Raw genomic sequence first — 22,308 nt, forward strand, 5'->3', positions numbered from 1 at the left:
GGGAGGGCAGCACCGGCCGGCCCTGCCTCGGGCGCCCCCTCCCGGCCGCAGGGCGGCCCCGGTCCCGGTCCCGGTCCCGGCGCGGTGCCCTCCCTGGGCTGCCGGTGGCCCGGGGTTCGTCCGCCGGGGCAGGGACGGCGGCGGCCCCGCTGCCCCTCCCGCCACACCCGGGGGGTGCAGGCGCCGGGCGCTCGGGGCCAAGAAAGCCCCGGACCCGCCGGGGAGGCCGGCGGGCAGAAAAAGCGGGGGGCGGGAGCCCGGTTCGCCGCCTCTCACTGAAATTTTTCAGCTTTATCTGACTAGAAAATACGGATCTCCTGGGGAAAAAAGATTAACGAGAGCCTTATTAAAGAGCAATTCGTCAGCTTGCTGTGCTGGTAAGATAGCGCTGGCAGCCAGTCAGCGCGCAGGCACATGAAATGCAGAAGGGAAACAAATGCACAATCAGATCGCAACGTTATAGCAAGAGATTCATTTGCAGATAACAAGCTGTCTTCCTTCTCTAGATATCTCAGTAGCGCCTTCTCTTTCAGAGACTAACAGTCAAATCTTTATATTCTGATGGGGAGAATCATTCCGTTTAGCCCATATCTCTTAGGCATAGAAATTATTTTCCCTTCTCCCTCCCACCCTGTCCCCGTACCTTTTGGGGGGATGGGAAATATGTCCTGGAGAAACTAACCTTTTTTTCGATGCAAAGGAACACTTGAACATCTTTCCCTGCTTGCTCGAGTCAAAGTTCATTCTTTAAACGTTTTGTCATCTGGAAGTTTGAACGGGAAAAGAATCAGGGTGCAAATGTTGAGCGCTGTGTCTGTGAGAGATTTCACTGGTAGCCGCTGGCGACATTAACGAGTAGTCGCTTAGTTCTATAGATAGCTCCTGATCTGGGTTTAATGGACCATTTCCCTACCCGTCCCCGCAGTGGCTGGAGCGATGGGCATTTTCACCATCGTTTTAATTTAGCCTGGCAAGCAGAACTGATAAAGTAACGCGCTCTTAGGCTTGCTCGACTACGGGGTTAGAGAGGGACAGCGCAGCTTCTCTCAGTGGGATCAAACACACCTAAAACTGAAATATCCCACCATTTTGGATTTGAGAAGGGCATAAGAGGACGTAGTGAAGGCTTTGTGAAGGGAGTTCAAGACAAGCTGTATTTTTGGTTGTGGTTTGATGCTCAGTTTTCCTTTACTGGCTCTTTTCTGTTTTACATGAACAATATACTTTGAATAGTGAGTGATGCCGGTTTGGAATTCTCAGATTTGATCACCACCACTGTTTTCGCTTGTATGAGCCCTCCCGTTTGAATCGAACACCTTCACAGAGACGTACAGGGAAGGTTGCCTGTGGTAAACAGAGTGAAGTATTAAGGTTGCCAAGAATCCTAATTAAACATGGTAAAGGAGTTGACGTTTGACTATTGCAGATGATATCTCCTTGTCCATACCTTTCCCAAGATATCGTTCTGGACCCTAAATATTGTATAGTCACAAATGTGCCTTGGATTTGTTCCTTCTGTGTCTGTCACAGTGAACTCGATTCATTTTGAATGCAAACTTTAAATAAGGACTGATATCCGAGAAAAGGCAGGTCTTCAACAATGAGTTGGTTCTTCCATCTGGGTTGTATATCACATGTTCGACATTTTCAATAATTACGTATCCAAGATGTAACTCATTTCTTCTTAAATAACCGAGCCATTTAAGGATTAGCTTTTTCTCCCCTTTTCTGGTTGAAAGCCACCGCCTGAAAAGAGTGCTGCCACTGCCACCCCCCCACCCCTCCCGACCCCTTATCCCCCCCCCCACCTTCGTCTCTGCACATATCCACTTAAAAAAAACCAACCCAAAAACAAAAACACAAAATGACAACAAAAACACCCACAACAACAAACCCATCAACCAACCTATTTTAAAGCAATTTAATGAACTGTCACGGCGGGCAAAATATTGGCAGATTTTCCCCTGTATCTGGATTTGTATGCTACACTCCCACCCTGGCAATTGCTGTTGCTGGGACTGATCCTGCTAACATTTGCTTGGCATCAGTGGAAGTATTCAACGTAGTAATATTGTTCCGGTGCGTCTTTTGTTTGGCCTCGGCCAGCTGATGACTCCGAGCCCAGTGAGCAACGCGGGAGAGTGGGGCTTCCAAAGCAGCCATGCATGTTAGAAACTGGGCTCGTCTCCGGACTCCGTGGGATTTATGCTGCCAAGCACGATTTACGTAGGTGCTAAACACCCCGACAGCGGCCGAGAACCAGGATCTCCTGCAGCGCCACCGACGTGCTCCCCCGACGGCTGCCGTGCGCGCCGGGACCCGGCAGCTCCGACCGCGCCTCGGAAGATGAGGGTCTGCGAGGCCGAGGGGGGCTCACACATCTGCCTTGTGCCAGGCCTGATGTGAAATCACACTGAATTTATTGTCACGTTGCGCGCCGAGGTACTCCCTCGTCAGTCTGGTGTCACTCGGCTTCTGAAAACTCGGGTGTCTGAAAGCGCATCGATGAAAATGTACCTGCGGGACGGACCTACTGCTGGGAACGGCTGCGCTCTCCGCTGCTCCAGGAGAAGCGGAGTGCACACCGCTTCATACTCCGCTACGTGCTGGAACTCTCCTGCACCGGCCTCGCTTTTCAGCTAGGATACAGATGGAAGGTCGGCTACAGCCATGCGCTTTTCCCTGGAAGCGGAAGGAGCCTTCGAGGGCCGGCTGTTCACGCTTCTCTGCAGCCCTGGACGGCGCCGGGGAACGTCCCACACTCTCCCAGGGAGGAGCTCGGCAAACGACAAGGTCCGGCGGCTCCAGAGCGGGGGCTGTCCCTGCCCCCCGGGCTCCTCGTTGTACCGAGACTCCGGGTCCACGAGAAGCTGCCGTGGCCGAGGGACTTCAGCGAACGGCACGTTACCTACGGCCGGATGGGCTGATGTCGGCCGACAGCGCGATCATGCCTTCAGGCTTTTTTGGTCCTCTAATCCCCGCCCTGGACCCTCCCCAGGGCGGCGCAGGCTGACAGGGCCCGGGCGAGCCCCAGCTGATCCCCGCGGCGGCTTCGGGACACAGCGGGTCCGGGCAGCCTCCGCGGGGAAGAGCAGCCGCAGAGTCGTTGGGGCAAGGACTGAGCTCCCTGCCCGCAGCGGCTCGTTAGATCAGACCCTTCAGGGAGCCATGGCCTCGCTGGGCCCGATGAGAGATGAACTGGAGGCAACTGCAGCCTTTCTCTGTCGCTGAAGCGGTGCTCCCTCGTTTCCCAACCTCGGAGGAATGCACGCCGAGGGGAGCCCCAGTTGTGCGAGGAGCACGGCTCTCGAGGCAAGCGGAGCGCCGCTGCTCCTGCAGACATCTCTTCTCACGGAACTTGGGCATCGCTACTGAGAGCCTGAAAAAAAGACGGGTGGGGAAAAAAAAAAAAAAAAAAAAAAAAAAAAAAAAAAAAAAAAAAAAAAAAAAAAGGAGGGGAGCAAAATGAAGCCCCAGGACCTGGTAAAAGAGTATCCATAATTCAGACTGCACCTGCTTCGATATCATCTGCTCCTCCCAATGAGCAGGCAAATAGCACTAGCTGTTGCAGGAGCTAATAATGGCTGCGAGAGACTTTAAAAGCAGCAACAACATAACTAGATATTACATATATATATACATGGACGGCTACTCTTAACTTACGCACGAAGAGAGTTTCCCTTAAATAGTCTTTGTCTCATTCGTAAAAGCCTCACAGAAAAGGACTAATCAGTAGAAGACCAGAATTAAAAGGCAAAACGTGAGGTGTTCACTGAAAGTATGGCTCCGACAAACTTACCTGTGAGCGACCCTCCTGGAGACTGGTATGGGTGCTCGACTGATGCAGATGCAGAAGGGCCTGCCAGGCGAGTGCTCGGTTTTCGACAGTTCTTTCTGACTGCCTGGCTGGCAGCAGGGTCCGAGGCACAGGTACCGCTCCCGGAGCAATTGGCCCAGCAGCTCGCTGTCGCTCCTTTTTCTCCCCCGAGGTTCAGCCCCTGTGCCTGCCCGCGGTGCCGGCGTCCCGCAGGGTACCGGGGCCGGGGGTGGGCGCCCGATGGGAGCTGCCCACAGCCGCGGTCCGCCGCCACGGCTCCGGAGAGCAGGGACACGTGGCCGGAGAGCGAAGAGCGCTGAAGAGAAGCGGCGTCGGGGGACGTGGGTGCGAGAGCTCAGGACGTTGTTTTTCCTCCCTGCTAAGCCCTCCTCTCTGGTGGATCTCCCCAGCCGCGACGAGCCTTGTTGCTTGTTTTAAAAGAAAAGAAAGAATAGAAGAGACCTGCGCCGCCGTAGTGCCTCTTCTAAACACACAGGCACGCTCGCTGCAACACAGAAGGTCAAAATCCCATGTTTTCCTTAGTGGCGAAAAGCCCGACACTATGTGTGTCTTAGTGGGCGTCACAGATTTAATAGATCAAATCCAGAAAATTAATTGTTCTCCCTGTCTAGTTAAAGTAGATAGATCTCGTTACCGGCCGCGGACTCTGCGTGGCTCCCGCCCCCATCATTCCTGGGGTGAGTGGGTTTATTATTGCCGTGGCATATAACAGCGGCAGTTGTGTTCGGGTTCTGGGCGCCGAAGATGCGCTTCCGGTGAGAGCGGAGCTCTTAAAACCTCCGGGGATCATTACTGTTAGCATCAAAGCATCTTTTGTAGTGGAAAATCCGCATCAGTACTTACTGATAATAGGAAGGTGGGGTTATGTGAGTGCTGCTGGTATCCTCAGAGCTCTAGCACTCTCAGGACGGCTGCTCCAGAATGGCTGCTTGCTCTCATGCTTTTTGTGCGTGAGAGCACCACGAGAACTGAAAATGGCCCCGATTTTAATCATACATCATTGCCCCTGTCTGCTAGGTCCATAAACTTCGCCTGCAGGCTGAAATAGCATTGACTCATCCCGAACTCTCTTCCAGTGGCTGATTACTGAAGTGGAATCTGTCTGATCGACTTAATAAGAATTTACCACTGCACTAAATGACGAAATTTTGTTTTTTGCATGGCTGCGTTTTTGCACTTGATGGCATTTTGAAATCTCCGTCCTGGAGGCAAACAATCCCCATAAATACCCTTATTCCTGACCTCATTAGTCAGACCTAGAGCCAACACCGCTTTTAACTGTTGTCTAGAGAGCTGCTTTAGATACTTCTAAACATGTTGGGAAGTGAGAAATCTCTGACCTGTGCACCTTGCAATAATAATGTAGGGTTCCTGCAAAGGACCAACAGCCTGGAAGACAAGGGCCGGATCGTCAGCTCTCTGAAGGAAAGGCAGTCATCCAAGAACCTGCTGGCATGTGAGAAGAGTGAGAAAGGATCCAGGTTCCGGCGCACCGAGACAGACTTTTCCAATCTGTATGCCAGAGGTAAACACTTTACAGTTTCTCCTTGCTCCAACTCAGGCATGTCCCTTAGTAATCTTGCCCTCATCTCCCCTGGAAGTACAGCCACGTTCAGACCGTGCTCTTCCTTGGCCATTTTTGAAGGAAGCTCCATGTCTGTGTTTTTTGGGAGCTGCACTGGTGATGTATGTAAGCTGCCTGAAATGCAGTTTTGCATACTTTGGGCTCATAACCTGCAGCTCAGCTTCAGCGGTTTCAGGGGTTTCTCGGGTTTCTCCAGATACAGCATGCGGGAGGAGAGTTATTTTGTGTTTTTATCCTTCCTAGTAAACTAGTAATGAAGCTGCCTGTGATTACTGATACGGGACCATTGCAAGGAGAGTGGGAAAGGGAAAGCAATCCCTTTGGGGTGGAGGTGGGAACGTTGCAAGGTAAGGGCTGGTGCAGATTTTGGGTACTGATGGCCCACAGGAGGCGAGTGCCTCTCACCGCACAGCCTTAGCATTGCGGGGCGTGCTCTGGGGCCGGGGCGCCTTGGGGGCACCTCTGCTGCTGCCTTCTCCACGGGGCGAGAGGAACCGGGACTCTGCCCGGCTGCAACCAGGCAGCGCTGGGGCCGCGGCTTCCAGGTCCTTGGAGCGCTGCGGGCAGCCGAGACCGGCTCGTCTCTGCTTCTCTCTCCCAAAGCAAGTGCTGACAGCTGGTTTGCCCCACAGATTTGTTGCCCTCTAAGAATGGTGAGGAGCAGACCATGCAGTTCCTGCTGGAGGTTGTGGACATCCTCCTCAACTACGTGAGGAAGACTTTTGACAGATCCACCAAAGTGCTGGACTTCCACCACCCACACCAGCTCCTGGAGGGCATGGAGGGCTTCAACCTGGAACTTTCGGACAACCCCGAGTCCCTGGAGCAGATTCTGGTGGATTGTCGGGACACGCTGAAATACGGAGTGAGGACAGGTAGGTTTTTGCACAATACTCTGTGGCGAGTCCCCCCTGGGACTTCCCTCAGGCTCACGGTGAAGAGAGCGTGACCGAGTTCACGGAGCTAAGCCCGCACCCTCTCTATGCCCGTGACTGTGCCTCCCTGCAGGCTCGGTCCAGGGCTGGCTGCGAGCGCTGGAAATGCCTCTGCTCAGAAACTTCATCTATTGATGACCATCCGTCCCCGCCGGATAGGGCTCAGTGCTGTTTTCAGAGCGCAGAAACAAGTTTTTTAGACGTAATCTCTTTCACTTGATGAAACGCGAGCTGTCTGTATCTCCGGGGAGCAATATCATTAGGTAAATGAGGGCATAAATGACACAGAATTTGCAATTTTTCTTTTTTATGTTCATCAAACGTTTAATGAAAGAGAGACTGAAATCCTAGGAATCATCAATAAAGGAACCCTGTGGATTTCAGCCCATTACCCAGGAGCCCTGCCTGTCCAGGTCCTGAATCAGACAGAAATCCCGGTTTGCAATCACTTCTTTTACTGGGTGAGCTGTAGCCGGGCTCTAGGGCAAAGTCAATGCTCTTTCAGGCTGTTTGGCCTGAGGTGTTTTACACCGTATCCACAGAAATCTCGGCTGGCCACCAGTCCTGACTGCCGGGCATACCCAAGCGGGTCAGGAGCAGGAGCGTTAACGGAGCGCGCCGAGTTTCCCCTCCCCAGCCTTGCTCCAGCCTTTCGGGGCTGCTGAGCTCTGTCCGGCCGGCTGCCCTCTTCGGCACGGCTCGGCACGGCTCGGCAGGGCTCGACCGCAGCGATCTCCCCGCGGAGCTGGAGCGGCTCAGAGCGGCAGGCTGCTTTTGCCGGCGGTCTCTGCCTGGGCAGATGCCAGCCACGGCTCCTGAAGGACGCGCCGTGGCTTTCTGCTGTGGTTAGTTTTGCAGCTTTCTGTCCTTTTCCCTCTCCGCATGGTGGTTTGATTGATTCAGGGGAGTCAGGAGCATACTTTGATTTTTGTGCTCTTAATCAAAGGGGAGCGTGTTTCACTCCCAAACGCGTGGGTTGTTGGACAGGCGGCCAGAAGTTAAGTCAGAGTGGCTGCGCTCTGTGTGTTTGCACCATTATTCCGCTATTCATTGTGCCGCATGTCCGGCAACCTCCTCCCCTCACCCCGACCTCCCCTGGAGCTTCTGTGGTGCCAGCAGGACGTGTCCCCAGGACCTGAGGGGCAGGTATCCGATGGGACACGAGCTCTGTTCGAAGTGGTGTCTGGTGCAGCTTTAAAGTGCTGCTCGGATTGTCTGACTGCCCAGGACACGCATCCTGCTGTGGGCTCCTGGGGCTCACATTCTCTCTCAGGGCGAAGCTCCCTTCAAAGTCATCGGGTCTGAACCTGCAGCCCAGCCTTAGGAGATCGCGGGCTCATGAGCGGCTATGGGAGGTCAGCGAAATGTCGCTTAAGATGACTTCCGAGTCAGTATGTCCTGGAAAGGGAGAGAAGTGCTGATTTGTAAAGCAAGCAGCTAAGCCACGGTGGTATTTCTGGGCTCTAGCCACGAGCCGTGCTTGTCCCCGGGCGGGAGCAGCCCGGCTGCGGCGCATCCTCGTCAGGAAGTGTCGCGATGTGGCAGCGCCGGCAGGCTCACGCCTCCAAAAGGTTTCTGCTGACATCGCTCGGGGCAGAACAGCATTTATTTCTTCATGTCAAAAGATGCTCACGTTCCTAGCTTTGAACCGAATCCGAGGTGACAGGGACCCTGCAGGCGTCGAGAGCTGACCTCCCTTCCAGGGCCGGGCTGTCCGCAGTGTGCTATCTGCGTGCCCTTCCCCAGAGAGCAGAGAGATCCAAATCGTGACACCTCCCGCCTCCCCTCAACGCCCGTTATCAGGAAATCGTTAGGAATTTCCTCTGTTCATGCTAGAAGAGTAGATCCCCAACAGTCGGGATTATTGCTTATAGGAGTCGTTAAAGCAACTTCGGCTGAAATACAGGGATGTGGTTTACTTCGGTTCAATAGCAAACCCTATTTAAGAAGGTGATTTCTAGCTTATAAACCGTGTGGGGAAAGGGCCCGAGTGGGGAGCTCCTGGGGGGCCCTCTCCCCCCGCTGCAGCGCTGGGACCCTCCCGCCGAGACCCCAGGGAGCGTCTCTCCCGTGTCCTTGAGGCTCGGGAAGAGGCCGGCTCCTCCTGCAGCCGCTATTCAGGCGTCGGAGCCTTCCTCTCTTCCTCCATTTGAATGCAAATAGCCCCAAGCAGCTGGAGGTTGTTACTGCCAAGGGTGTGACCCCAGCGTCCTCCTGGCCACAGGTCACAGCACGACGGAAGCCAGAGGAGGGCTGTGGCAATGGGCTAGCCCGAGCCCTTGAGCAGGTCCCGGAGGAGTTTACCGGCTCACTCGATTCTGCGGTTCTTTTAAACGCAAATGATTCCATAGAGAAGCTCCTATCCGAAATATTTTTTCAAATTTGTAATAAGACATCCATGAATGTTGGCTATCGGTCTCCCCATAAGCAGGACTTGCTTTGAAAACACTTTGCTGCAAGCGTTCTGAGTACAAACCTGTGATTTGTGTCAGCAAAGGTGGGTTGTTTATATCTGAAGCCTGAGAGGTACCGGTAGAGTTTGTTCTAAGTTGTTCTCGATTCTCTTCTCAGGTCACCCTCGCTTTTTCAATCAGCTGTCCACAGGACTGGACATTATTGGCTTGGCTGGGGAGTGGCTGACATCCACTGCTAATACAAACATGTAAGTGGGGTCTTGTCACCAGTGCCTGTGACTGGCGCTTACACGGGCTGCCGTGTATCGTGGTAGATAGGTAGTGGCACAGATATTAATAATTTTCATTTTAAAATTATGAATGTTACATCTTCCAGAAAAAGTCTGAAAAATGTTTTTCTTAATGTGTCAGCAATACAATAAAAATAGTTACATAAAACGGAATAGAAATGCAAATATCTGAGAGCACGTGGTAAGTAAAACATAACTATTCTAATATAGTCACATGAAATTACTTTTCATCTTTTGGACCAATTGTCTCCATATTTCTCTTTTTTTTAAAGTTTTGTGTCTAGACTGAACAAGTCTGCTGCTATCCACTATGTGTCCACTATGTTAACACTATAACAGTAGATATGGAAAAATTTATTTCCTTCTCCACTGTTGACTTCAAAGATAGCAGGCTTGAGGCAATATCTTCTGTTCATATGCTAGTAAAGAAGTGGCTTCGGGGTAGCTTCAAAATGATTAAAAATGCAACACTGAAAAATAATTCTATGCTAATGAAGGAATTAGTCTAAGATTAATAAAGTCATGTGTAAATGAATGAATGGAAGTATATAAAAAGTAAAAATTGACATCTGAATGCATCAAATAAGAAACTTTTCCTAATTTTTCTTCACTTCAGAGTTAATGAAAGCTAAATGTCAATATTGTGATGGATTTTTGTATCAGAGTGCAATTAATGAAAAAATCCAAAACATCAACACTAAACAAAAAACACCCACATAACCAAGCCAAAACAAACAAAAACCCCCAATTTAAAAAAAAAAAACAAACAAACAACCACCACCAAAACCCCACAAAACCTTCTAGTCAGTTTTTATTTATATTTTGATTTCTATATGTTCAAAAAAGCAATGGGAGCCCACGTATTCAGCAGGTAAGACTGCTCGTTTTTAGTCCTGCACTGGATGTGTTTAACTGTAAAGCGACCTCAGTCTTGGGGAGTTTGTTGCTAATTGTCATAACATACAAAATGTATCTTCAGACTGGAAAATTAACAACATTTTCACTGGCCTTTCTGTGAGTATATGGTTCATTAAATATAGCTGATGACTAGCAGCTCTCTGTAGATTAGGAGCTGTGCCTATTTTGTGACAATAAAAACAAAACAAAAACCTAAGATGGTCTAGCCAAAACCAGCCTTCTCTTTGTAACAGTCATTTCAATCTCTGTTTGCTGAAAATAGGTATGAGACATTCTGATTTAAAAGATGATTGGGAAAAAAACCCCCAGGAATACATATTTTAATTGTCAAACAAGTATTGCAAAGTGCTTTGAAGTGTCTTTTTAGCAGCACAATTAAAAGTGAAAACAGTTATGATCACATTTCTAAAAAAACCTTTGCTTAAAGTTTTCTCTGTGACAAATATTTCAGTGTCCCTTTTACTAAGCCTGTTTGACTAACTCAGTTATCCCAGTTTAATTATCCTTTTGTAATCAGTGAAATTACACAAATCTGATAGGACATAAAAGAATTCAGCTCTGTGGCAGACTGTGACAGGATAAAGAAATATTGGCATCATTATAAATAACATTGCACTCATTTAGTCACTTCTTAAAGAGTAACTCATTTTAATTGATGTTTTCCTTTTTCTTTTGAAAGTAAGCTGTTAACTGTGTTTGTGCTTTAAACAAGAATATATCTTGAAAATACTTCTTTGTGAACATGGAAATTTAGTACCTATTTGTTAGTATGAGGCTTAGTGTGCTCTTTTTTTCAGCCAACCAAAGTCAACATGGTGTGCTTTCAAGTAACACAGTAATCGTAAGGTTAAAGCAAGATGTTTGTAGAATATGATTCAAAGGACTGACAGAGGAAGTTATTAAAAATAACCAAATCACCTCTGTGAGCTCTGGGGAACATACTCTTTGTTTTGAGCAGTGTTCCAGCACACAAGAACAGGTTTTGACCTTTACCTAGAAACTGCTCTGACCTATTACAGCTACACAAGCACATAACAAACAAACAACAGTAACACTGAGTTATGGTAGGGAATGTTTTCCATTTGCCATTTTTTCTTTTCTACAGATAAACAATACTTAAAATATTTATGAACAATTAAAAGTATGTGCTTTCTTTTGCAGATGAGTTTTGAGTAATCAAAACATCTGTACTCTCTTAAAATTATCATTATGAAATATTACTTAAATGTCACAGTGAAGATAATGTATACAATTAAACATAATAAGCTTCTCACATTGGCTTGGAAATAATGTATCACTGTGCTATTCATAGCTCAGTCACTATTCATGAGACCTTCAGCATGGAAATTTCAGAATTTCATTATTCATCCAGTTCTAGAGATCTGTAGAACAGGGCATTCTCTCACTGTGCAGCAGCCAACTGAGGTTAAAAATAAATATTGCCTGGAAGTTCTGTTTATGCCTGCTGTTAGCTAAGACAAGGGAATATATTGGTGTTTTCAGTATTATGCAGATATACTTATTAATAGAAAATGGATGTAAAATGCTCTGCATTTATTCTCAGACTGCTTTTTACATGCTGGCCAGCAAGAGAACGGTAGCTAGAATGATTTGGTCTGATAAAGGGATTTATCCTTTAGGTGAGAGCAGGAATTAAGCCAGCACTGGCTTCTACCAAAAAACTTGTTAGTATATTCTGTGAGTAAAGAGCTGATACTCATGACTGTTGCAGTTAATTCATAGAAATACCTGTAAAGGTATGTGTTTAAACCAGTGGGGGAAAAAAAAATCACCTGGACTTAAGAGTATCTTGTATTGAGCTCCAGTGATCTATACACTGCTGAGTTCCTGCGGACATCAGTTGATCATTCTGCCTAAATAAAGATTGGAATATATTCTAGATTTACAGTGTTTAAAAACAAAACAACCCCAAGCCACTGTTAGCAGACACTGGTTTATTAATTTTGCCTATTTGTAAATAGTGGCAGCGCCCAAACGTCCGATGAGGTTTCAACTGTCTCTGCCAGTTCTAATGATAATGAAAACAAAATAAGTAGTATTTTGGCTTCTGAAAATAGCAATCACAGTAATTAAACAAATTACAAATTTTTAAACTTAAGGGAATGTTTTAAAAATAATGGTGGTGTTTCTCTGATGGACTAAGGATACATAAAAATTGAAGAACATATTAACTGTGTAAGCAACCAGTGTAGCTGTAAATAAAAGGCAACGTTTTCAGACACTTGTTCATGTCTTAATATCATGTCTCATTCAAGTTTGCTGTACCTATTCTCAAATCTCATTTTAGTATTACAGAGACAACACATACGTTTTGACAAAATTATTCAAGCAGGGGATACCAGTCAATTCCGAAATGTCAGGGTGTCATAGTCTCATAGATTCCTTTGGAAATCAGAGGTTGATTTTTTTTTTTTTCATCTCTTTCTGCTTTCTTTTACTTGTTTCTTTCCCCACTCACAGCAAACAGAATTTGTTTACAGCAGTAGTAATTTATCCATGTACCTTGATTGCCAAAACCAGTTATGTGGTTGTCAATTTCCATCCACATATCTGACTCTGACATCAGGGCATGCCAGGATATGTAATGTTTTTTGCCCTCATTAGGTGGATACAATAGTTGACTGCTGACTTGGTTTTGGTAATTGGGAATTAGAAAATCATCATTTGTAATTGCTCTTGACAGTTATTGATCACGTTATATTGTAGAAGTAAGTTGTCCTTGGAGATCATCAGCAGAATAAATCCACATAATTAATTATATTTAGACTTTGAAACCCTAGCTCAATACTTCTAATTATGGTTTTGTTTAGCTCAGAGAAGTTCACTGTTTCCATAAGGATTTAGCAGTATGTTATTCCACAAGTGTGGAATTGGCACTTTGGGATGCAGTTGTTTTACAGGACAGCCTTGCACAGAAGTCAGCAGCGCTATGATACTGAACCTTAGGCCTTAACATTCACTACATAGAGAGCTGCAAAATAACTAGTACTGCAGTTTTCATTCATCAGTATTTCCAGTACTGTCTTCCTGAGCATTTTTGCTTGGTTAAAAGCTCAGGATCAAAACCCCTCAAGTTACAGGAAAACTTTTAGAAACCTCGAGCATTTTAACAAAGAGTTACAGACTGGGAATTCATTATGTGTTTTTAGAATCTGAATCCATATTGTGTTTGTTTGTTTTGCTTTATCCATGCAGGTTTACCTATGAAATTGCCCCTGTTTTTGTCCTCATGGAACAAATAACACTTCGAAAGATGAGGGAGATTATTGGATGGTCAAATAAAGATGGTGATGGAATATTCTCACCTGGTGAGTTTTTCTTCCCTGTTTTGGTGGTTTGACTAAAACTTCAAAAGTGAAAATAAACATAGGCTGTGTCTGAATATTCACACTATCTGCAACACAAAGCAGTGAGTCAAATATTTAGAAGTAGGAATGCTTTGTTTAAACATCCCGCAGAAAAGTTGTGGCAAAAATTTATCTCTGCCTATGGCTACGTACTACTGCTGGTCAGCATCTAGAACTTGACTATGGGCTCTGGTGCACAGTTAGACACTTAAACACCCCTTTTATGAGCTTCATTTCTGGAGGTGCTGAGCAACCACAGCTCCTGTTGACTAGAAGTTCTCAGAAGTCATGTACTGATTTCTTTGATGTCAGTGAGGATTTGGGCTCACAGTCAGGAAAGGGTTGTGATTGTCTGTCACTTTCTGGGACACATTATCTGGGAAATAATCTGATTGGAGTCACAAGTATCATTCTAGTACAAAGACCGGGACAAAGTGCCCTCCCATGCGGGGAACATAAAGGCAGTGAGCAGTGCCAGAAACAGCTGATGATGAACCATGTGAAGGTCCTGGGCCAACGTGTGGACAATGTGGGTGCCCAGCCCAGAACTTTGCTGGGTTTGGCATGAGGGAACACCATCCTGTTACAAAGGACAAAACCACCTCCTTTAGGAACAGCCTACATAAAGTGCACACTTTCTTGATCTCCAATCCTGTCTGCTAGAAAAATACAGATCTTTCTGGGTTCTCATCAATGAAAAAATTTAGATGAAGAAGTCATCCTAGGCTTAGGGATGTTATTGATCTAATTAAAGCTTGAGGTCTGCACCTAAGAACTGAGCTAATTGTTCAGGGCTCTTTTTAGCAGCAAACCAAGAGAAATTGGTGCTTTCCCTGTATTCAAGTTCTTCAAAGGTAAGTGTGAAAATTGATGAGCTGAATCATGGCCTGTGAAATGCCACTTTCCCATGACTGACTGTGAGTGAGTTGAGAAGAAGTAGCTCAGCTGTAGAAATCTACCTTGAAGCATCTACTTCTATATCTAGAGTAAGATGGGATAAATCCATCCAATATATGACATTTTTTCAATCTCAGACAAGTTAATAAGTTCCTGTTGTTGCTAACAAGAAGTTATCATACAGAAGCAGCACAATGAAAGCTGAAATTTTCAGGAATGTGTTACAAAACAATAGCAATTGAAAGAGATGGCATTTAGGAAATTCTGATTATCACTCTGGCATTCCTGAGAGTCTGTCCTATGTTATTTAGACAGATGCCTGTGCATTTCAGAGAAATACTTTTTCATAGTTCACTGCCACTTTCACTGCATTATGTAAATGAGACTTGTATGTCTGTGGTGTAATATACTTTTTTTCATTACCACTATTTCATTATTCATTTATTTATTCATTCACAGGAGGAGCGATCTCCAACATGTACAGCATAATGGCTGCACGCTACAAGTATTTCCCTGAAGTTAAAACCAAAGGCATGGCTGCAGTCCCTAAACTGGTTCTCTTTACCTCAGAGCATGTGAGCTTAATACACTGCTAATTCTTAATTTACTGACATATGTGGTGAAAATGCTTCGTCATTAAACAACCACTCCATTTCGTGTTCATATGTTTGCTGCAGAGTCACTACTCAATAAAGAAAGCTGGAGCTGCACTTGGATTTGGAACAGACAATGTTATTTTGATAAAATGCAATGAAAGGTAGGATGAATACTAAAATTTTGATAGATTAAATGTATTCATCTGTTAAATTTGTTTTATTGTGTTTAAGGACTGATTCAGTACAGTGTGTCAAGTTGCTAATGGGCTGTTGAGAAAATCCTATTAAATTATTTCAACTACAGCTATTATTTGCATATACATTCTTTAATTTTCTTTGTCTTTCTGTTTCTGTGATAATTACAGAGGCAAAATAATACCAGCTGATTTGGAGGCAAAAATTCTGGAAGCAAAAGAAAAGGTTTGTGTTTTTAAAAACTAGTGCTTAGATCCCTGGCTTAATAAAATTGGTTCTTTCTTTGAATCCTGAGTGTTGACATTAAAGAGAACATTATAATGATATAAATATAATACCAGTATTTTTATATGCTCAATTATACATTCATGTATTGTTTACAGAATTATATATAAGAGTTGGTAAGGTTTCCATTTTCTGTTTAAAACCAAAAGACTTTTAACTCTTGAACCACAACAGTAGTTAATGATTTTTTAAAATAACTTCCTGTCTGGAAATATATGGAAACAAGCATGGAAACATAAAATCTAAGCTACTTTTATCTAAACCTTTACGTTTAGTCAAACCTGTAAAATATTATACATAGCCTTTTAAAAATCCTGTAGCTTTGATGTAGGTAGCATGTATATTTGTTAAATATAGACAGCTTAAATTTTAGGCATTAATTGCTATTTCTTGAATCAATGCAGTGGAAAAACCCATGATTTTTTTATAAAATAACCAAAGAGAAATCAAGATATTTTTATTATTATTTCTTAATTTCTTTACATTTGCGCACTCTATGAAATAGCAGTCCACATTTATTTAATCTAATTCAAAATTCTCTCTCTCTTATCTAATAATTTCTCATTAACTGCTTTTGTTTCAGTTTGATTTGTTCTGTTTATTAGTAGATAAAGACTAAAGGAACAACTTTGAGCCTTTGAATCACTCACAAATCACATTTAATTAATTTTTGTTTATACTGCTGTGAAAGTCACAAATTTACTTGAATATTGCTCATCTTCCACTACACTGTTTGAATCTCCTCACTGAGAGAGATTAAAAAAAATAATATTCTTTATCTCCTAACTAGTTACTCTTTTGAAGTGAAATGACAAGAAAATAAAGGAAAAAACAGAGTTTGTTCTTACCATGCATATGATTAGTTATTTTCTACTGTTGCTTATGTTGTATCTTTCACATGGGAAGAAAAACGTTTTTAGGTTACAAAATGAGATAATGTTTCTGGAATGATTTTCCTTCCCACCCCCTTTTTTTTTTTTTTTTTTTTTTTTTTTTTTTTTTTTTTTTTTCCTGAAAGTGTTTTCAATTTATATTTGATATTTTTATTTTTTTCTGTAGGGATACGTTCCTCTTTTTGTAAATGCAACTGCAGGTACAACAGTATATGGAGCCTTTGATCCAATACAGGAGATTGCAGATATTTGTGAAAAATACAACCTCTGGCTCCATGTAGATGTAAGTAACAAAAAAAGTGCTGATACTTAGGCAAAAGATTATCTTAGTTGACACGGTTTTTTCCTTGAATTAAAATATTTATTACTAGATCCTGAGTAAACTAAAATCTGTTGAGCTTTTTCAAAAAGAGTCTTCTCCTTTTTCTGTCTCTTCCAGGCTGCCTGGGGAGGTGGACTCTTAATGTCCCGAAAGCACCGTCATAAATTGAATGGAATAGAAAGGTACTACACAGTGCTTATTTGTAATGCTGTTCTTAATGTACTTTCATAAGGTACATGACTCTCAACAATCCATTTAAATATTACTTTGCTACGTTAAGGAGTTTAAACACTAAATTAAGCAATACTGAGACAGAAGGGAAACGTTTGGACTAGGGAGGTTGGAACAATACTACAGGAGAAATCTGTGATGTACCGTCAAGTGAGAGGTAAGTTTTCAGCAGATTTGAAGGAAGACAAGGATATTACTTGGCAAAATTGAAGGGAAATTGTTCTGTGCATACCCTTGAAGGGATCATAAGTCTGGGAATGGATGGAGAAGCATTTGAAGAAAAAAGAGAAGCGTGAGAGCTAGACAATCTCTGAAATGTAGGGCTTTGAGAGTAGCAGTGATAAATGAGGGGTCCAGGGAGGGGGTTTGAGCATCAATACCCACAGTGGGAATTTGTAAAGGTTCTCTCCTGAAAGATGCTGGCAGTTTTTCCAGAAAATAAAGAGAATACGTTCATGAGTGTTCTGTAAATGGAACATACATATATATGCTTAGTCTTATATCACTCTTATCTAAACACACACACAAAGTAGATAGATGTATATAACAAAGAGAAGAGGTAGAGATTGAATTAGCAGTAATTTTCAGGGGCAAGTTTCAGTACCTTTAAGGCTTGAAAGGACTATGATAGACAGAGCTGTTACACTTCTGCTGTACCAGGGAGAAGATTGAGGTCATTTACAGAGAGGCCAGAAAGGGTCACAGATGCTCCCCTGTCTCAGGGCACAGGGCACCGTGCCTTGGTGCCGTGTGGGGATTACATGAAACAAGCAGGAAGCTCTTGTAGGGGTCAGAGTGAAGTCTGCAGAAAAGAGCATGTGAGTACCCCCAGGCACATAACCCAGCTTACCAAGATGCCCACTCAGACCAGAAGCCAGGCTTTGATTGAATCAAATTTAAAGAGGCAAAGCATTTGTGTTGGTAGTGACAGCAGAGTGAGAGTGTGACTGGTGAACCTCCCACTGGTCCTTACAGTGTCGACTCAGGAGTCATTCCAGGTGTAGTCTTTGGCACAGTTTCTCCCATATCCAGTGATGACAAGTCTGTAGAAGATGTATATTTATCATCCCATGGGTGTGTTGGTCTCTAGATTTCCTCTGAAAGTGCTCTACCATAAAATGGTGCCCATCTGAAAAAAATCAGAAAGGCAATGAAGAACCAGAAACTTCAGATCTTTTCCATCACTGCAGATATCAGCCTTCAGGGAAGCAAAAAAATATTTAAGGCAAGCTCTATCCATGTAGTTTTAAATTAGCACCAAATTGCTTCCTTGAGTTGTCCTGAATATGGGCTCCATGTAAAATTGTAAGATGAGTACAGTGAGCAATGCTCTTCCTTAGAGAAAACAAACTATCCTAGGTTTGGGCATCTCACAGTAAGTGAAGAGCAAGTACAACATCAAGAATAATGTATGGAAGGACTGGCAGCAAAACCTTGTGGACCCTTCTGTCGCAAGGAGAGCAGCATGAGGTGTGGAGTACTCTGAAGCAGCAGAATCCTACCAACCTTTGCCCAGTCCAATTTGCTTGTGACTCGTGCCAACGTGTCTAATACTAAGTCAGCATTGCAAAATAATTCTCTTAAGATACAGAGGTTTACTCACAGAAGTTTGGCACACCCCTTTTGACCTGGGGTCAACCCTGAGGTGCTAATTAAGGCCATAATTTTAAGCAAATACAGAAAGCAGCGGGCCATGAAGCATGAAATGATTTCTTCCCTAGTCAGCTATGCAGATCTCAAACACGGGATGGGGCCCACGTGTACAGTGTAATTGCCTGTCACAGGGCCCAGCTGGGGTCTGTTGCTAACACTCAGGTCATACTTGGCCTGCTTGGACACATTGGCATGGAGGACTGGCACGCTGCCATGGCACAGAGCTGGGATTGCCTGTGCTAGGACAGCCTCTGCCTGGGGGCTGCACTGAGAAGGGAGCGACAGCTTCATGTTAAACTCAAGGCTTCTTGTGAGGAATGGCTTAAAACTGTCTTTGAAACCCTGAAACTTGAATGAACGTGCTAAACTGAAGGCATGACGTTTTAAAAAGGAAATAGGTTGTTATATAAATTCCTTTTTCCTGACTGCTCCATCTGAGCTGTTAGTGAAGTTTTTCTAAAAGATAATTGCCTCCTAAGTCTGAGCTATTTATCTGCTGGTTTGCACCGCATAAGCATCTGATGTTAGATGGATGGAGAGCTCCCCAAGTACAGCACAGGCTGCGGTGTCCTTTCAGCTGAGGGCTGCTACAGTCTAACCTAGCACATACAGGGGTTGGAATTGTATCTAGAAATCAGTGCTCCTAAGACTGGGGTGAAGACATCACTGTGTTGCTCAAAATAGAGAAACTGTGGTTGTGTCTGTGTCCTCTGAGAGCAGGGTGTAGAAGAAGAGGAAATATATTTTAATTTTCTTTCAACCACATTGTAAAAACACATACATAGTCTGTGAAATACAGTTATGCACTTTGCTTCTCTGGAACGTGCAATGAATCAAGGGGACGCTCGGTAATTAATTACTTAGGGTGAAAAGGTCAATGGATGTGCAATGTTGGCACATTTATTTCAGTGTCACCATTAAACTGTCTAGGATAGTATGTTAAAATGCAGAAAATCTGTTTGACTTGTAAATTAGGTGATCTTCTGTATTCACTTGTATTTACATGTAAGAGATTTTAAGCTTTACATACAGAATTGTAGGACATGATGCAAAGTTTTGGAGCCTTTTAACAGTCCATAGACTTGACAAGCAGGGGCTGTGGCTCTAACAGGGAAAGGAGATAAGCATGCAGAACATCATTTTATTTCCTTTCTATTTTTGCCAGCAGGTGTTTAATAAAGAACCATATTCTCCCACAATTCATATCAGTCCTTAAATTCTATGACAGCCCTACCTTCCCTATCAGTACCCTGAACTGATAGAACCTGTCAAAGTGGTTTTGTTATTTTTATTAGTGCTTTTTCTAGAAGAGGACTCTTCTGGGGATGATGTTACTGTATCAGTCTGATACTAATTAGCTTGTATTAGTAATAATATAAACTAATCACAAGTCTGATATTGCAGTGTTAACACAAAAACCAATTCCTTTCCTGGACAGCGTAGCTGGGAAAGAAGACATTTATGGCAGTAATAATATCCATATTGATATCATCATGGTCAAAACTCCATATATTTCCAGCTGAAAGCAGAAAACAGACTGCTCCAGATTAAGTTTCTGTTTTTCAGACCGACCTGAATGTGTAATTTTTTTGCAGAGCCAACTCAGTCACTTGGAATCCACACAAGATGATGGGAGTGTTGTTACAATGTTCTGCCATTCTTGTCCGGGAGAAGGTCTGCCTTATATTTAATAACTAAACATTAAAAAAAAAAAAAAAAAAAGTAAATATCAAGCCCTACTTTTTGAGAGGGTACTGAAAAATCTGTTTAAGTTCAAAGCTTCTTTTGGAAGAAATAATTGTGTGGATTTACACTGCGTTTTGGAAGTTGTTTTATCTGTCCTGGGGTTTTTGGCTTTTTTGATTCTATCTGAGGTTGGATCCTCACCTGTTGGATCTTTGTATATTCAAACTAGCAACAATAGAGCCATGCTAATGTACTTCATCTGAGCATCTGCTCTGTGGTTTCTATGATATATTGAACACAGAGCCTCAGTCTTAGTACTTGCTTGCAGTCTAAACTGCTCAAGGAAGAGGCAAGTTTTTTACCTTAGACGGTGGTTTAGAAGTTTCCCAGTTCTGTTGAAAAGAAAACATGCTGCTTTTATTATGACTCTATATTTTAAGGCTGGCATCTAGATTCTTTGTTGCCATCAATGAAAGTAAAAACAGCGTCTTGTTTCTTTTAAGCAACACATATTTTTATTTGGTGATAAAAAAGAAAATCATATCATATGTGGATAGGACTAATGATGTCATCTACTAATCTCTTGTATGCCAATTGCTCCTAGAAGCACTCAGTTGAAGGAGTAACCTCTGTGTATAGAACCAGGATGGAAGAGTTGTAAGCTGCAGCCTTAGGTCTGCCGTTGTTCTTCCAGCTGATCCAACTCTAAACTGAAGACTGCAGCATTTATTTCCCTTTGTAAAACACATCTATCCAAGGGAAACATGCATACATACTTATTGTGCTAGCCATTGCAGGATTTTGGCAAGTTTTTGTTCTCTGTGAGAACTTTGGTAGATGTTTTTGTATTTAGGAGACACACTGATGTCTTCAAGTTTCTTGCAAAAAACACTAATAAACTCTAAAGAAAATGCAAACCATTTAAAAAATGTCACATGTCAGGCTTCTGTGTAACCTACAGGAATTTGCTGCTTGGTGTTTCTGCCAGACATTTTTAACAGTGGTCTATAAATTTCTATTGGTCTGTGAACCATATTTATTTATATGCAAAAAATATCCAGTTTATGTCATTTGTGCTTATACTTATCACTAACGTTTAGTGTCGTAAAGCTGAACAACATACAAAGCTTAAACCTTCAATTAAATTTTTCACTTAATTTTGGGTAGCAATCTGTTGCACTGAGAGACCACAGCTTTATTATAGTGTGTAATTTAACAAATCATAAATTTAAGTTTAATGAACACAGCCTTATATGTTGAAGTGGGTAAAAGTAATATCACAAACTAAGTATCTATCAAATTATAAATCTGTGAGTGTTTTCTCAGGGAGGGTGTTTGTGTATGTAAAAACATATGACTACTCAGAGACTTCTAAGAGAACCACCTTAGGTTATGAAATTACTTTTGTGGCTCAGTTTTACAAAAGAAGGTCAGTATGTTATAATATGTCCTGTGAGAGAACAATTCTCCTGTAGTATGTTTTTATGCATTATTGACGTGTACATTCTCTCCTGCACAAATGCCAGGTAAGTTATGTAAGTGTACACATTTTTCATTGTAGGGTATCCTTCAAGGCTGCAATCAAATGTGTGCAGGCTATCTCTTCCAGCCAGACAAACAGTATGATGTCTCCTATGACACTGGAGATAAGGCAATCCAGTGTGGTCGACATGTGGACATTTTCAAATTCTGGTTGATGTGGAAAGCAAAGGTAAATAACAAGAGCTTAGCTCCATACCCAGAAATGTATTTATTTAGTTTCTAAGTGTCACATAATGGAATACTTCCTTTTGACATAAATGTTTGTGTCATTACAATCTCTAAGCACACAAGTATCCAAGTACTAATTCAGAAAGGAACTGTGTGAGTTGTAGAACAATGCTAGCTGTCAGTAAATTCAGATGGCAATTAGAAGAAAGATTTAAGTCACTAGACGATTCCTGCAGAAAAACTGCTGAGGGCAGGGCACCAAAATGATCTCTTGTTGTGATGCTCTACGCTTGCATACGTATTTTACGACAGATTACTTGTAGTAACGGCAGAGTAGCCTTGATGACTTACAAGGGTTCTTTGAACATTACATTTCAATACACAGATCTTATAGGTGACTTGGAAAACAAAGCCTTTTCCTGAGGAAGCATTGCCCAAGTGATGATTCCACAGCTGATTACCTGGTACTGCAGTGGTATGCCTGGATGGCTG

At 43.5% G+C, this 22,308-nt stretch overlaps 1 protein-coding gene across 2 annotated transcripts in view; it reads left to right on the forward strand.

The window, feature by feature from the left end:
* Positions 1-22,308, forward strand: part of GAD1 (glutamate decarboxylase 1) — a 33,525-nt gene that overhangs the window by 3,869 nt on the left and 7,348 nt on the right. The window contains exons 4-14 of one of the 2 annotated variants that reach the window (XM_040069327.2): positions 5,205-5,363; positions 6,056-6,298; positions 8,930-9,020; positions 13,197-13,309; positions 14,705-14,820; positions 14,923-15,002; positions 15,207-15,261; positions 16,381-16,497; positions 16,654-16,718; positions 20,016-20,094; positions 21,668-21,817. In XM_040069327.2, coding sequence (XP_039925261.1) covers positions 5,205-5,363; positions 6,056-6,298; positions 8,930-9,020; positions 13,197-13,309; positions 14,705-14,820; positions 14,923-15,002; positions 15,207-15,261; positions 16,381-16,497; positions 16,654-16,718; positions 20,016-20,094; positions 21,668-21,817 — 1,268 coding nt within the window. Of the gene's footprint in view, positions 1-5,204; positions 5,364-6,055; positions 6,299-8,601; positions 8,856-8,929; positions 9,021-13,196; positions 13,310-14,704; positions 14,821-14,922; positions 15,003-15,206; positions 15,262-16,380; positions 16,498-16,653; positions 16,719-20,015; positions 20,095-21,667; positions 21,818-22,308 lie in introns of those variants that run through there. The other variant, XM_040069328.2, reaches the window with a different exon arrangement.

The sequence above is a fragment of the Hirundo rustica genome, chromosome 7 (assembly GCF_015227805.2).
Source record: "Hirundo rustica isolate bHirRus1 chromosome 7, bHirRus1.pri.v3, whole genome shotgun sequence".
NCBI classification, from domain to species: domain Eukaryota; kingdom Metazoa; phylum Chordata; class Aves; order Passeriformes; family Hirundinidae; genus Hirundo; species Hirundo rustica.